We start from the raw sequence: 16480 nt of genomic DNA on the forward strand, positions 1-16480 counted from the left end.
AAATAAAGTAAAGGAGACGGACATTCTAGCAAAGATTTTAAACTTGGATCGGGGTTGAATCGGTCACTGTTGATTCTGATTCAAAGTGGATTATGAATGGTTGTAATGGATCCCATAAATCCTAGAATCAGCATGTTGGATCTTAAAGCAGAATCGAGATCGGTCATGGCTAATATTGATCCGAATCAACCATTCAACTAGTTTGATTCTAATTTCTGAAAAGGAAGGAAGCCTACTCTTCCATAGCTGAAGCCTTTTCTAGAGTCTGTCCACAATCGGGGAGTAGTGATGCTCACAGAACCTAAAACATAAGAGGGAGACTAAGATAAGAAATGGGCAATTGACCAAGCTCGTGGCCCACTAGATCCCTAAGAATCTCTTTAACATCAATTGGCAGACCATCGATAGAGATCAAGGTTTATGGGGATTTAAGGCCAATCCAGACAAGTTTGCAAACAAGCTTAAGGTGTTCGAAACAACAGATAAAGATATCTCAGCGGATCTAGAGAAAATGAAAACATCATCAACATAAGGTTTAAATGTTGGTATTGTATTGACAGACCCGATACTGATATTGACGACCAGATTTAATAGTTGTTGAAAATTGACATTTCTAAATCTCTAGTTGCTCTTTGACTTTTAAAGAAGCGTTGTAGCTATAATTTTGGGGTTGGTTCGTTAAACAAAAATTATATTACTAAAACAAAATAGTCCCATAAAAATAGATACATTTTTTCTCATATTCTTTTAGATTGAGAGAAGGGTTTCAAAGATTACTAGTGTTTAGCCATTGAAAGTTGGACTTCTGAACTTTTAATTTAGAAAATGTCTATGATGGAGGGTTTTTCTCACAAGAGAATTACCATTGGCGACTAGAGAAAAGTATAGTCAAACACACGGAAACCCTTGCTCTAATTAAACATGGCTCCAGGAAGGAGGGAGAGAGAGAGAGAGAGAGAGAGAGACTAAACTAAAAATAATAACCCACTGATTTCTATTTAGTTAAAAATAGCTAAAAATAACCCATTGATTTCTCTTTGTACAGTTAAAAACAAAGAAAAAAAATAACAATGGAAAGGAAAAAAAATTTAGATTCCCACTTGGGATGTCCATCTGTGTGCCACTTCTGAGAGTGATCTTCTAGAGGACCCCTCTTCACTTAATACCGTAGTAGCTGCGTCCTTGAGCATTCTCATCTGCTTCTGTATGCTCTTTCCTTCGGCCCCTTCCAGTAAGCACTTGACCACTCTAGCAATCTCTACTCTCCCTACTATCCCATTCTTCTCCACTTTGGGTCTCAAAGCTACTTTCAAATCTTCAACTAGCGATACTGCATTCATCTTTTGTTCTGCATGGAGTGGCCACGCAATCAATGGTACTCCATGAACTATGCTCTCTAAGGTTGAGTTCCAACCACAATGGGTGACGAACCCTCCAGTCGAGACATGGCTAAGCACTTGTATTTGAGGAGCCCATGAAGGAACCACCAAACCCCTTCCTTTGGTCCTCTCTAAGAAACCTTTGGGCAAGAATGTCAAAGGGTCTTCTCTAGCGGTTTGGGCATCTAAATAGGAAGTATTTGGGCTCTTGACAACCCATAAGAATCTTTGCCCACTTAGTTCCAATCCCAACGCCAATTCATTTAGCTGCTCCCGTGAGAGAGCACCACCACTCCCAAATGAAACAAACAAAACTGAACCAATAGGTTGATTATTCAACCACCTAAGGCACCCTGAAATATCAGCTCCATTATCCCTCGAACCATCTTGTGTGAGTGGTCCTATTGGGAATATAGGTGGCACACTTGGGTCTCCACTCTCCTTCAAAGCCTTGATAGCGCCAGCCTCCATCTCGGTGAAGCTATTTAATAGGATACCATCAGCCAATTTGAAACGCTTGGAATGGTATAAAGTCCATGTATATACCTTACTCTGTCTGTCTTGGAGTGAGTCTATTAATTCTTTTCCATGAATTGGTACACATCCGGGTAATTTCACTGGTTCAAGTAGTTCTCTATATTCACAAGAGTGGGATTCATCAAGCTTGGGCAAATGGAGGAACAATGACAACACCATGGCCGTGGAAGGGAAGAAGATGTAAGAAGGAAGATTGAATTGCCTAGCCACATCAAATGCATCGGTGCCAAAGAGATCGACAACCAAGGCAGCGATGGGAGTTGTGGAAGTTAAAACCTTAATAGCTTCATGTAGGGAAGGGAGGGAACGGAGAATGGTGAGGTAGATACGAGTTTCGACCTTTGTATCCTTGGAGAGGTCGTCAAGGTTAACAGGTGAGAGAAAGATGGTGTTGATGCACTTGGGGAGGCTATCCAAGATTTCTTTCTGAGCGTTGGTTGGAGAACCTTCAATAGTTGGGATTGTAAATGTGATGTTGAAATCATGGTGAAGAACGAATCGCTTAGCAAACTCAACAAGGGGGATTAGGTGACCCATACCTGGAGCAGGTAGAATGACAATCTGTGGTGTTTGTTTTGCTCCTTTCATGGTGGCTATGAATTCAAAGTTGGAAGGCAAAGAGAAATTGGATATAAAAGCGTTTGTGAGCTTGTGAGGTTGTGTGAGAGAGATGTATTTTGGAGGGATGAAGAAGAAGGATTGGGAGATGGGGTTATATATAGATTTGCCCAGCTCGATCTCTGGCCCGGTCCTTTATTTATTATTTTTCTTTTTAAAAGCATAGAGAGTGATTGAGTAATTTAAGCTCAACCATGAAACATGGTAGTAGCCACCTTTAGATAGATATTTTATTTTATAATTTTTTTCAAAAAAGCCAATTGGCTCTCTCATGGGTTATCAAATTTTAATTATTATTTATCTTGGAGCGTGTGGATGACACACTACAACTCTGTAAAGTGTTGGAGTTGGACACCGCATTAACCATAGAGAAAGAAATAATATCTATAAAAGTTTTAATTAAGATAAGGACGGCCACGACTTTAGAAGTCTTGAAGAGCTTAATTACCAGAAATTTGAGTTGAGGGTAGCACTTCCAAAACAATAGAAAAAAAAAAAATAAAGAGACAGTGCCAAGTGCAAATGGATGATCACGACTTTAGAAGTTTCGAATAGTTTACACAGAAATTAGTTGTCAACCTGGAGTGAGTGATAAGTACTTTTAGAGTCCCAACTCCTGATTTCCAGAAATAATTATACAGTTGAGTGTAACGGTTTTCACAAGCAGAAGTGGTAAATGGTTTGGATCCTGCATTTTCATCCACCATTTAAACTATCATTTAAATATTCTAGAAATTACAAAGCTTTGAGAGGACAACAAACTAGTATATGGTTTCATGTGAAGTTTCTCTTCATAACGTCAGAGTTATAAACAGTGCACCGCACTTGAGAGAGGATCACACACTCCCTCCCTTCTTGGTTTATCTTATTTATTGATTTATCTTAAGAGCGTGTGGATGATAAATTGCAATTCTCTCATTTGTTTTAATTTTTATTTTTAAATTAATATCATGAGTTCACCAGTGCAGGTAAGACTGTTATAATCTGTCTAGAAAGGTAATAGAAGCTTCCTCTGTGATTGTGAATTTTTATCTTCTCAATTTGTCTGTCCATACTTGACGTCAAGTACATCTAATAGAAGGAGGTGGACCCCATGTGGATGCTGTGGTTGCATGCACTCTGCATGTATTTTTTTTTGGTTGGTACAATGAGACCAATCGTTGAGTTGGCAGTTGGGACTGCTCAAGTGGTAATGGATGATGATCATGACTTTGGAAGTTTAGAATAGCTTAAAAGAAATTAGTTGTCACGGGCCCACAATACAGTGTCATAGTGGTGAGGTTTGGTGATGCTACTATGACTGCATCACTCCTGAATCTATCCAAAATGAGATAATTAACTACTAGAGCCCCAAATCCATATTTTCAAAAATAAATATGCAGTTGAGTTAAATGATTTGGATCCGATATTATCATCCATCATTAATTAAACTATCATTTACATATTCTAAAAACAACAAATTCTGTCCCTCAATATCTATCATGGTTAATTTTAGGGATCAACATCAGATCGAGCGATTCAGATCGACATAATCGCCCGATCTGATCCTTGATCTCGATCCAAAGTCGATCTTGTATCAATGGATCGGTATGAATCAAAGGTAAAAAGGTTTTAAAAAAAACCCAGTTTTTAAAATGGAAACCAGGGGTAAATCTATTGATCCAGACCGATATGAGGTGATCCCTATAAGTATTGGCTGAGACGAATCCTATATCCTTTATCAATTTCTAAAATGATACCTATTGAGATAAATAGCAGACAAATGTCTTGTTTGAAGATTAATTACTTTAGTTTCCCCGAACTACTAAATAAAATAAAGGAGACATGGACATTCTAGCATCGAATGTAAATCTTGGAATCGAGGTTGAATCGGTCACTGTTGATTCTGATCCAAATTAGATTATGAATGGCCGTAATGGGCCTAGAATTGGCATGTCAAATCTTAAAGCATAATCAGGATCGGTCATGGCCAATTTCGATTCAAATAGGTAATTCAACCAGTCTGATTCCGATTTATGAAAATAGTGCATTCTAATGATGCAAGTAAATCACAATTAGACCATGAAGTCCTGCTTAATCTGCTCCATTCACTTTCAATAGAAGGAAGAAGAAGACGAGAACACTAGCACTTTTGAAGAACCTCCTCTTAAATATTTGAAGAGCAAGAGCAACAAAAACAATGGTCAATGTCCTCAATAGCATTCCAACAAAGGCAGCAATTTGGAATACTGATATTCCTTGGGGATATAAACTCCTAAGTGGGCAGGATGCGAGTCAAAGCCCACCAAGAGATAAAGCTATGCCTCATGATGTGATGACTAAACCATATGACATTCCATCAAAAAGCAGTTGTACCTTTGGTTCTCACTAGCTAATTCCCAAGCAAAGGCCGAAGAAAAGTCCGAAGTAAAATACTTGCAGTAGGAGGGAGTCCCCCAAACATAATCCCCACTACCATGAGGACTTTTGAAGACTGAATGCAACTAGCTCCAAGGTAAGTGCTGAAGAAGTTTGGGGGCCAGATCCTTTAGACCATCAATGAGAATAGAGGAGACAAGAACCATGAGACTGGAGCCCGCATCATATCTAATCCTCTCACCAAAGACAGAAAGGAGAACCACTTCGATGCCCGATATCAAGCCATAACTTGGTTGAAGAGCCATCGCAATTATTAAGCATTTAATCTTATTTGATGAAATATTCTGGAGCTTAAGGATCTTCCTCCAAGTCCATGAAGCATCAACAACATAGGAGAGTGTCCAAGTGAAATTGACTCCCATATAATAGATACATTTTTTTTTTCTCATCATCTTTTAGATTGGGAGAAGGGTTTCAAAATTACTAGTGTTTAGCCGTTGAAAGTTGAACTTCTATAATTAACCATGGCTGAGAGAGAGAGAAAGACAGAGATAGAGAGAGAGAGAGAGAGTAAACTAAAAATAACCCACTGTTGTCTCTTTATACAGTAAAAAACAACTAAAAATAACCCATTGATTTGTCTTTGTAAAGTTAAAAACAAAGGATAAAAAACAAGCCAACTGGGATAGTGGGAAAAATAAAAATTATTTAATTCAAATAGCCAACTGGCCCCGGCCCTCATATGGTTTCATGTGAAATTTCTCTTCGGATGACACACTCCCTTTTTTGGTTTATCTTATTTTATTAATTTATTTATCTTGGAGCGTGTGGATGACACATTGCAAGAAATTCTCCCATTTGTTTTATTTGTTATTTTTATAAAGTTAATTATTATCATTATTTATTTTAATTAAATTCAACAATGCACGCACCCAAGGCACCTATAATCTAAGTGTTGAATTCTTTGGATTTTGGCCTCTTTCCACTTAGTGGCTTCATGAGTTCTGTTCTCGTGAAGTTGCTGCTTGTACACACCCCTTTTCTCAATAAATTTCTCTCTTACCAAAAAAAAAAAAATGAATTCTTTGGATTTTCTACCAAAAATAAAAAAGAATTCTTTGGATTTGGACACCGCAACCATAAAGAAATATCTAATAAGGTTATTAGAGGTAAACACAGCCACGACTTTAGAGGTCTTGAAGAGCTTACCATAAATTTTAGTTGGCACAGACGGGACCATTGAAATCCCTTCGTGTCCTCGTGAGGGTACTAATAATTACTAATGGATGATCAAGACTTTCGAAGTTTCGATCGAATTACTTACCGAAATTTTGAGTTGTCATGGGCTATGGGCTCACTAGACAGTTCCATAGTGGTGATGTTTGGTGATGCCACTTCGAATAATGCATTACTCTTGAAACTGTTCAACCCCCAAAAAAAAAAAAAAAAAAAAAAACTCTTGAAATTGTGAAGTCCAAAATTCATATAACCATTAGTGATCTATTTTTGATGCGGATATTCTAGCCAGGAAAGCCCTGTCGATTGAGTTTTCGACGATTTGACTGTTATCCTCTCCATGTCTGAGAGAGCTGTGTAACTACTCTCCCGCGTGTCCTTCACACTCTTTTGAATAAGAATATCTTTTACCAAAAAAAACAGAAAAAAATACCCAATGATCTACCCAAAAAAACAGAAAAAAATACCCAATGATCTACCCAAAATGTACTGGAATTGATAAATCCAACCTGGAGATCGAATACATCAAATGTGATAAATATACAATTATGTGAAATTAAAAAAAAAAAAAAACAAAAGATAAAACCAAAAAATTTGAATGGTATGTGAAGGTGTATAGATATCCCTTAACATTCTCCTTAAACTCAATGTGGAAGAATCGAGATCAACTTGAGTTTGAAAACCAAAGTACTGAAGCATTCTAGAAAGATAATAGAAGCTTTCTCTGTGGTTGCATGAATTCTGCACGTGAATATATATATATATATATATATATATATATATTTTTTTTTTTTTTTTTGAGTACAATGAGATCAATCCTTGAGTTGGCAGTTGGCGCTGCCCCCACTGCTCAAGTGGTAATGGATGATGATCATGACTTCAGAAGTTTAGAATAGCTTACAAGAAATTAGTTGTCACGGGCCCACTACAAAGTGTGATAGTGGTGAGGTTTGGTGATGCTACTGCGACTGCATCATTCCTGAATCTATCCAGAATGTGAGTAAATGATACATATATATTGGATTTGATAATCTAGTAGTTATCTAAACGGTAAATTACACGTCATCCCCTGGTTTTCAAACGAAAATCAGATCACCCCCTGGTTTAGAATACTGACATCATTACTTAACAGCATAAAACTAATGGTAGGGACTAATTTGTCATATTGGGGTCTAAACCAATGGATGATTTGAGTTTTTTCAAAAACCAGGGGATGATCTGAGTTTCGTTTCAAAACCAGAGGGTGATGTGTGATTTACCCTTATCTAAAATATGATAATTACTAGAGCCCCAACAACTCCATATTTTCAAAATTAAATATGCAGTTGAGTCAGATGATTTGGATCCTGTATTATCACCCCACCATTAATTAAACTATCATTTAGATATTTTAAAAACAACAACGCTTTGTCCCTCGATATCTATCATGGTTAATTTTAGGGATCAAGATCGGATCGACATGATTGCACGATCTGGTCCTTGATTTCGATCCAAGGCCCATCTCATATCAGTGGATCGGTATGGATCAAAGATAAAAAGGTTTTAAAAAAAAATCTCGTTTTTAAAATGGAAAGCAAGGGTAAATCTATTGATCCAGACCGATATGGAGTGATTTGTATCAGTATCGACTTAGACGAATCTTGTATCCTTTACCGATTTCTAAAATGATACCTATTGAGATAAATAGCTGACAAATGTCTTGTTTGGAGATTAATTAGTTTAGTTTCCCCGAACTACCAAATAAAGTAAAGGAGACGGACATTCTAGCAAAGATTTTAAACTTGGATCGGGGTTGAATCGGTCACTGTTGATTCTGATTCGAAGTGGATTATGAATGGTTGTAATGGATCCCATAAATCCTAGAATCAGCATGTTGGATCTTAAAGCAGAATCGAGATCGGTCATGGCTAATATTGATCCGAATCAACCATTCAACTAGTTTGATTCTAATTTCTGAAAAGGAAGGAAGCCTACTCTTCCATAGCTGAAGCCTTTTCTAGAGTCTGTCCACAATCGGGTAGTAGTGATGCTCAGAGAACCTAAAACATAAGAGGGAGACTAAGATAAGAAATGGGCAATTGACCAAGCTCGTGGCCCACTAGATCCCTAAGAATCTCTTTAACATCAATTGGCAGACCATCGATAGAGATCAAGGTTTATGGGGATTTAAGGCCAATCCAGACAAGTTTGCAAACAAGCTTAAGGTGTTCGAAACAACAGATAAAGATATCTCAGCGGATCTAGAGAAAATGAAAACATCATCAACATAAGGTTTAAATGTTGGTATTGTATTGACAGACCCGATACTGATATTGACGACCAGAGCACCTTGAAGACCAGATTTAATAGTTGTTGAAAATTGACATTTCTAAATCTCTAGTTGCTCTTTGACTTTTAAAGAAGCGTTGTAGCTATAATTTTGGGGTTGGTTCGTTAAAAAAAAAATTAAATTACTAAAACAAAACAGTCCCATAAAAATAGATACATTTTTTCTCATCTTCTTTTAGATTGAGAGAAGGGTTTCAAAGATTACTAGTGTTTAGCCATTGAAAGTTGGACTTCTGAACTTTTAATTTAGAAAATGTCTATGATGGAGGGTTTTTCTCACAAGAGAATTACCATTGGCGACTAGAGAAAAGTATAGTCAAACACACGGAAACCCTTGCTCTAATTAAACATGGCTCCAGGAAGGAGGGAGAGAGAGAGAGAGAGAGAGACTAAACTAAAAATAATAACCCACTGATTTCTATTTAGTTAAAAATAGCTAAAAATAACCCATTGATTTCTCTTTGTACAGTTAAAAACAAAGAAAAAAAATAACAATGGAAAGGAAAAAAAATTTAGATTCCCACTTGGGATGTCCATCTGTGTGCCACTTTTGAGAGTGATCTTCTAGAGGACCCCTCTTCACTTAACACCTTAGTAGCTGCGTCCTTGAGCATTCTCATCTGCTTCTGTATGCTCTTTCCTTCGGCCCCTTCCAGTAAGCACTTGACCACTCTAGCAATCTCTACTCTCCCTACTATCCCATTCTTCTCCACTTTGGGTCTCAAAGCTACTTTCAAATCTTCAACTAGTGATACTGCATTCATCTTTTGTTCTGCATGGAGTGGCCACGCAATCAATGGTACTCCATGAACTATGCTCTCTAAGGTTGAGTTCCAACCACAATGGGTGACGAACCCTCCAGTCGAGACATGGCTAAGCACTTGTATTTGAGGAGCCCATGAAGGAACCACCAAACCCCTTCCTTTGGTCCTCTCTAAGAAACCTTTGGGCAAGAATGTCAAAGGGTCTTCTCTAGCGCTTTGGGCATCTAAATAGGAAGTATTTGGGCTCTTGACAACCCATAAGAATCTTTGCCCACTTAGTTCCAATCCCAACGCCAATTCATTTAGCTGCTCCCGTGAGAGAGCACCACCACTCCCAAATGAAACAAACAAAACTGAACCAATAGGTTGATTATTCAACCACCTAAGGCACCCTGAAATATCAGCTCCATTATCCCTCGAACCATCTTGTGTGAGTGGTCCTATTGGGAATATAGGTGGCACACTTGGGTCTCCACTCTCCTTCAAAGCCTTGATAGCGCCAGCCTCCATCTCGGTGAAGCTATTTAATAGGATACCATCAGCCAATTTGAAACGCTTGGAATGGTATAAAGTCCATGTATATACCTTACTCTCTCTGCCTTGGAGTGAGTCTATTAATTCTTTTCCATGAATTGGTACACATCCGGGTAATTTCACTGGTTCAAGTAGTTCTCTATATTCACAAGAGTGGGATTCATCAAGCTTGGGCAAATGGAGGAACAATGACAACACCATGGCCGTGGAAGGGAAGAAGATGTAAGAAGGAAGATTGAATTGCCTAGCCACATCAAATGCATCGGTGCCAAAGAGATCGACAACCAAGGCAGCGATGGGAGTTGTGGAAGTTAAAACCTTAATAGCTTCATGTAGGGAAGGGAGGGAACGGAGAATGGTGAGGTAGATACGAGTTTCGACCTTTGTATCCTTGGAGAGGTCGTCAAGGTTAACAGGTGAGAGAAAGATGGTGTTGATGCACTTGGGGAGGCTATCCAAGATTTCTTTCTGAGCGTTGGTTGGAGAACCTTCAATAGTTGGGATTGTAAATGTGATGTTGAAATCATGGTGAAGAACGAATCGCTTAGCAAACTCAACAAGGGGGATTAGGTGACCCATACCTGGAGCAGGTAGAATGACAATCTGTGGTGTTTGTTTTGCTCCTTTCATGGTGGCTATGAATTCAAAGTTGGAAGGCAAAGAGAAATTGGATATAAAAGCGTTTGTGAGCTTGTGAGGTTGTGTGAGAGAGATGTATTTTGGAGGGATGAAGAAGAAGGATTGGGAGATGGGGTTATATATAGATTTGCCCAGCTCGATCTCTGGCCCGGTCCTTTATTTATTATTTTTCTTTTTAAAAGCATAGAGAGTGATTGAGTAATTTAAGCTCAACCATGAAACATGGTAGTAGCCACCTTTAGATAGATATTTTATTTTATAATTTTTTTCAAAAAAGCCAATTGGCTCTCTCATGGGTTATCAAATTTTAATTATTATTTATCTTGGAGCGTGTGGATGACACACTACAACTCTGTAAAGTGTTGGAGTTGGACACCGCATTAACCATAGAGAAAGAAATAATATCTATAAAAGTTTTAATTAAGATAAGGACGGCCACGACTTTAGAAGTCTTGAAGAGCTTAATTACCAGAAATTTGAGTTGAGGGTAGCACTTCCAAAACAATAGAAAAAAAAAAAAATAAAGAGACAGTGCCAAGTGCAAATGGATGATCACGACTTTAGAAGTTTCGAATAGTTTACACAGAAATTAGTTGTCAACCTGGAGTGAGTGATAAGTACTTTTAGAGTCCCAACTCCTGATTTCCAGAAATAATTATACAGTTGAGTGTAACGGTTTTCACAAGCAGAAGTGGTAAATGGTTTGGATCCTGCATTTTCATCCACCATTTAAACTATCATTTAAATATTCTAGAAATTACAAAGCTTTGAGAGGACAACAAACTAGTATATGGTTTCATGTGAAGTTTCTCTTCATAACGTCAGAGTTATAAACAGTGCACCGCACTTGAGAGAGGATCACACACTCCCTCCCTTCTTGGTTTATCTTATTTATTGATTTATCTTAAGAGCGTGTGGATGATAAATTGCAATTCTCTCATTTGTTTTAATTTTTATTTTTAAATTAATATCATGAGTTCACCAGTGCAGGTAAGACTGTTATAATCTGTCTAGAAAGGTAATAGAAGCTTCCTCTGTGATTGTGAATTTTTATCTTCCCAATTTGTCTGTCCATACTTGACGTCAAGTATATCTAATAAAAAGAGATGGACCCCACATGATCGCTGAGGTTGCATGAACTCTGCATGTATTTTTTTTTGGTTGGTACAATGAGACCAATCGTTGAGTTGGCAGTTGGGACTGCTCAAGTGGTAATGGATGATGATCATGACTTTGGAAGTTTAGAATAGCTTAAAAGAAATTAGTTGTCACGGGCCCACAATACAGTGTCATAGTGGTGAGGTTTGGTGATGCTACTATGACTGCATCACTCCTGAATCTATCCAAAATGAGATAATTAACTACTAGAGCCCCAAATCCATATTTTCAAAAATAAATATGCAGTTGAGTTAAATGATTTGGATCCGATATTATCATCCATCATTAATTAAACTATCATTTACATATTCTAAAAACAACAAATTCTGTCCCTCAATATCTATCATGGTTAATTTTAGGGATCAACATCAGATCAGGCGATTCAGATCGACATAATCGCCTGATCTGATCCTTGATCTCGATCCAAAGTCGATCTTGTATCAGTGTATCGGTATGAATCAAAGGTAAAAAGGTTTTTAAAAAAATCCAGTTTTTAAAATGGAAACCAGGGGTAAATCTATTGATCCAGACCGATATGAGGTGATCCCTATAAGTATTGGCTGAGACGAATCCTATATCCTTTATCAATTTCTAAAATGATACCTATTGAGATAAATAGCAGACAAATGTCTTGTTTGAAGATTAATTACTTTAGTTTCCCCGAACTACTAAATAAAATAAAGGAGACATGGACATTGTAGCATCGAATGTAAAACTTGGAATCGAGGTTGAATCGATCACTGTTGATTCTGATCGAAATTGGAATATGAATGGCCGTAATAGGTCTCAAAAATCCTAGAATTGGCATGTCAAATCTTAAAGCATAATCAGGATCGGTCATGGCCAATTTCGATTCAAATAAGCATTCAACCAATCTGATTCCAATTTATGAAAATAGTGCATTCTAATGATGCAAGTAAATCACAATTAGACCATGAAGTCCTGCTTAATCCGCTCCATTCACTTTCAATAGAAGGAAGAGGAAGACGAGAACACTGGCACTTCTGAAGAACCTCCTCTTAAATATTTGAGAAACTCCTGAGTGGGCAGGATGCGAGTCAAAGCCCGCCAAGAGATAAAGCTATGCATCATGATGTGATGATTGAACCATATGACATTCCATCAAAAAGCAGTTGTATCTTTGGTTCTCACTAGCTAATTCCCAAGCAAAGGCCGAAGTAAAGTCCGAAGTAAAGTACTTGCAGTAAGAGGGAGTCCCCTAAACATAATCCCCACTACCACGAGGACTTTTGAAGACTGAATGCAATTAGCTCCAAAGTAAGTGCTGAAGAATTTTGGGGGCCAGGTCCTTCAGACCATCAATGAGAATAGAGGAGACAAGAACCATGAGACTGGAGCCCGCATCATATCTAATCCTCTCACCAAAGACAGAAAGGAGAACCACTTCGATGCCCGATATCAAGCCATAACTTGGTTGAAGAGCCATCGCAATTATTAAGCATTTAATCTTATTTGATGAAATATTCTGGAGCTTATGGAGCTTCCTCCAAGTCCATGAAGAATCAACAACATAGGAGAGTGTCCAAGTGATATTGATTCCCATATAATAGATACATTTTTTTTTTCTCATCGTCTTTTAGATTGGGAGAAGGGTTTCAAAATTACTAGTGTTTAGCCATTGAAAGTTGAACTTCTATAACTAACCATGGCAGAGAGAGAGAGAGAGAGAGAGAGAGTAAACTAAAAATAACTCACTGTTTTCTTTTTATACAGTAAAAAACAACTAAAAATAACCCACTGATTTGTCTTTGTACAGTTAAAAACAAAGGAAAAAATAACAGGGGAAAGAGAAAAAAAAAATTTAGATTCCCACTTGGGATTTCCATCTGTGTGCCACCTCTGAGAGCAATCTTCTAGAGGACCCCTCTTTACTTAACACCTTTGTAGCTGCGTCCTTGAGCATTCTCATCCGCTTCTGTATGCTCTTTCCTTCATCCCCTTCCAGTAAGCACTTCACCACCCTAGCAATCTCGACTCTCCCCACTATCCCATTCTTCTCTACTTTGGGTCTCAAAGCTACTTTCAAATCTTCAACTAGCGATACTGCATTCATCTTTTGTTCTGCATGGAGTGGCCACGCAATCAATGGTACTCCATGAACCACGCTCTCTAAGGTTGAGTTCCAACCACAATGGGTGACGAAACCTCCAGTAGAGACATGGTTAAGCACTTGTATTTGAGGAGCCCATGATGGTACCACCAAACCCCTTCCTTTGGTCCTCTCTAAGAAGCCCTTTGGCAAGAAAGTCAAAGGGTCTTCTCCAATGCTTTGGGCACCTAAATAGGTAGCATTTGGGCTCTTGACAACCCATAAGAATCTTTGCCCACTAAGTTCCAATCCCAACGCCAATTCATTAAGCTGCTCCCGTGAGAGGGCACCACCACTCCCAAATGAAACAAATAAGACAGAACCAATAGGTTGATTGTTTAACCACCTAAGGCACCCAGAAATATCAGCTCCATTGTCCCTCGAACCATCTTGTGTGAGTGGTCCTATTGGGTAAATAGGTGGCACACTTGGGTCTCCACTTTCCTTCAAAGACTTAATAGCGACGACTTCCATCTCGGTGAAGCTATTTAATAGGATACCATCAGCCAATTTGAAACGCTTGGAATGGTATAAAGTCCATGTATATACCTTACTCTGTCTGTCTTGGAGTGAGTCCATTAAATCTCTTCCATGAACTGGTACACATCCGGGTAATTTCACTAGTTCAGGTAGTTATCTATATTCGCAAGAGTGGAATTCATCAAGCTCGGGCAAATGGAGGAACAATGACAACACCATGGCCGTAGAAGGGAAGAAGATGTAAGAAGGAAGATTGACTTGCCTAGCCACATCAAATGCATCGGTGCCAAAGAGATCAACAACCAAGGCAGCGACGGGATTTGTGGAAGTTAAGAGCTTTAGAGCTTCATGTAGGGAAGGGAGGGAACGGAGAATGGTGAGGTAGATACGAGTTTCAACTTTTGTATCCTTGGAGAGATCGTCAAGGTTAACAGGTGAGAGAAAGAGGGTATCAATGCACTTGGAGAGGGTATCCAGGATTTCTTTCTGAGCTTTGATTGGAGAACCTTCAATAGTTGGGATTATAAATGTGAAATTGAAATCATGGTCATGGACGAATCGCTTAGCAAACTCAACAAGGGGGATGAGGTGACCCATACCTGGAGCAGGTAGAATGACAATGTGTGGTGTTTGTTTTGCTCCTTTCATGGTGACTATATATAGTTTTCTGCAAGATTGGAAGGCAAAGAGAAATTGGAGAATTGAAGCTCTTGTGTGCTTGTGGGAGATGTATTTTGGAGAGATGAAGAACAAAGAATGGGAGATGGGGCTATATGTAGATTGGCCCAGTTCTCCCAGTCCTTTATTTATTTATTTTTTTGTGTTTTATCAAAGTTTCATTGTTTTTTCCTTTTTCTCGCTGGCTTGATTGAGGGGTTTACCTACTGATTGTAGGTCCCTTGGATATATTTTTTTTTCTATTTATATAATTTCGAAAGTTCTTTGGGTAGTCATTTTCACGATTCATTAAATTTGCTTGCTTCTAAGCTCTGACAGTTGTTATCTTATTAAAATTTTTTTTTTGAAACAGCCAATGGCTTCTAAGTCCGAATTTTCTTTTATTTATTTTGGTGCTTTTGAATTACACACTCCCTTTTCTTGTTTTTTTTTTTTGGATATATTATTTAATTTCCTTGGAGCGTGTGGTTGACACACTGCAATTTTCTCATTTGTTTAAAATAAAAAAAAATTTTAATAAACTTACGGGAAATTATCATGAATTGACCAATATTGCACCGAAAGCACTGAAGATCTATCAATTGTTGGACAAGGACACCCCACCTATATAGAAGAAATTAATCCATGAGTTGGCGCTGACTTTAGAAGTCTGGAAGAGCTTCGTGTCCCTCCGTGAGGTTAGCACTTTCAAAAGAATAGCTTAGAATCTAGAAATGAGTTGTCACAGGGGCTCACTACACAGTTTCACAATATTGGTGACGTTTGGTGCCACTCTTGAATCTATATCCAAAATGTGATCGAGTAAATGACATGTCCCGGATTTGATTAAATCCAACCTGGAACATACATACATCAAGTGTGATAAGTTCTAGAGCCCCAACTCAAAAAATTAAGGAAAAGGTTTGGATCCTGCATTATCATCCATCATTTAAATTATCATTTAGATATTCTAGAAACCACAAAGCTTTGTCCCTCTATACCTATTGAGAAAATTGTGGATTAAGGTCTTGTGGGTAGATCAATTACTTTAGTTTTCCCCGCTCTACCCAATAAAGTAAGGGAGACAAGGGCATTGTAGTAATGATTTTAAACTTGGATTCAAAGTCGAATTGGTCACCGTCGATTCTGATCCAGATCAGATTAGAATTATTGTCCGGTTTCAATTTGAATTAGTCCTAAAAATCTTAGAATTACTCGACTTGTCGTGTCTGAAAACCAAGCGATTTTATAACAAAAACCCTAGAATTGATCATTCCAAAATGTCAAAAATCGATATCAGTGAGGGTCGATTTCTATCTGTATCGACCAATTCAACTGATCCAATTTCATGCAAGGGAAAGAGTTAAATGTTGGCAGGCTAGGGGGTCCTTCAGCAATGTGTTTGGTTATGTCATTGGTGTGATCCCAACTTTTATTTTGTGGGAATTGTGGAGGGAGCGAAATAATAGAAGGCATGGAAATGGGGGGCGGTCGACAAACATGATTATTGCTAAGGTGAGTAAATGGTTGCAAGAGATTACGCTTCCAAAATTTTCCTAGGCACACAAAGGGATGAGGGAGGAGCTAGCAATGCAAGTGCTGAAAATCCAGCTGCCCAGAATAAGACCGAGGTTGCCAAGACCGGTGTACTGGAATCCTCCATTCAGGGGAGTGAAGCTAAA

General features: G+C 38.2%; 2 protein-coding genes and 1 pseudogene across 2 annotated transcripts; all 3 read right to left on the bottom strand.

The window, feature by feature from the left end:
• Positions 1-1088: 1088 nt before the first annotated feature.
• LOC122664269 (hydroquinone glucosyltransferase-like) lies at positions 1089-2522 on the bottom strand. The gene has a single exon (XM_043860017.1). The coding sequence runs from the start codon at positions 2502-2504 to the stop codon at positions 1089-1091; it is 1416 nt and encodes a 471-aa protein (XP_043715952.1). The 5' UTR covers positions 2505-2522.
• Positions 2523-8968: 6446 nt separating this feature from the next.
• Positions 8969-10402, bottom strand: LOC122664270 (hydroquinone glucosyltransferase-like). The gene has a single exon (XM_043860018.1). It carries the CDS (start codon positions 10382-10384, stop codon positions 8969-8971), a length of 1416 nt encoding a protein of 471 aa, XP_043715953.1. The 5' UTR covers positions 10385-10402.
• Positions 10403-13373: 2971 nt separating this feature from the next.
• Positions 13374-14789, bottom strand: LOC122664273 (annotated as a pseudogene).
• Positions 14790-16480: the final 1691 nt, after the last annotated feature.

Source organism: Telopea speciosissima, chromosome 6 (assembly GCF_018873765.1).
Source record: "Telopea speciosissima isolate NSW1024214 ecotype Mountain lineage chromosome 6, Tspe_v1, whole genome shotgun sequence".
Lineage (NCBI taxonomy): Eukaryota > Viridiplantae > Streptophyta > Magnoliopsida > Proteales > Proteaceae > Telopea > Telopea speciosissima.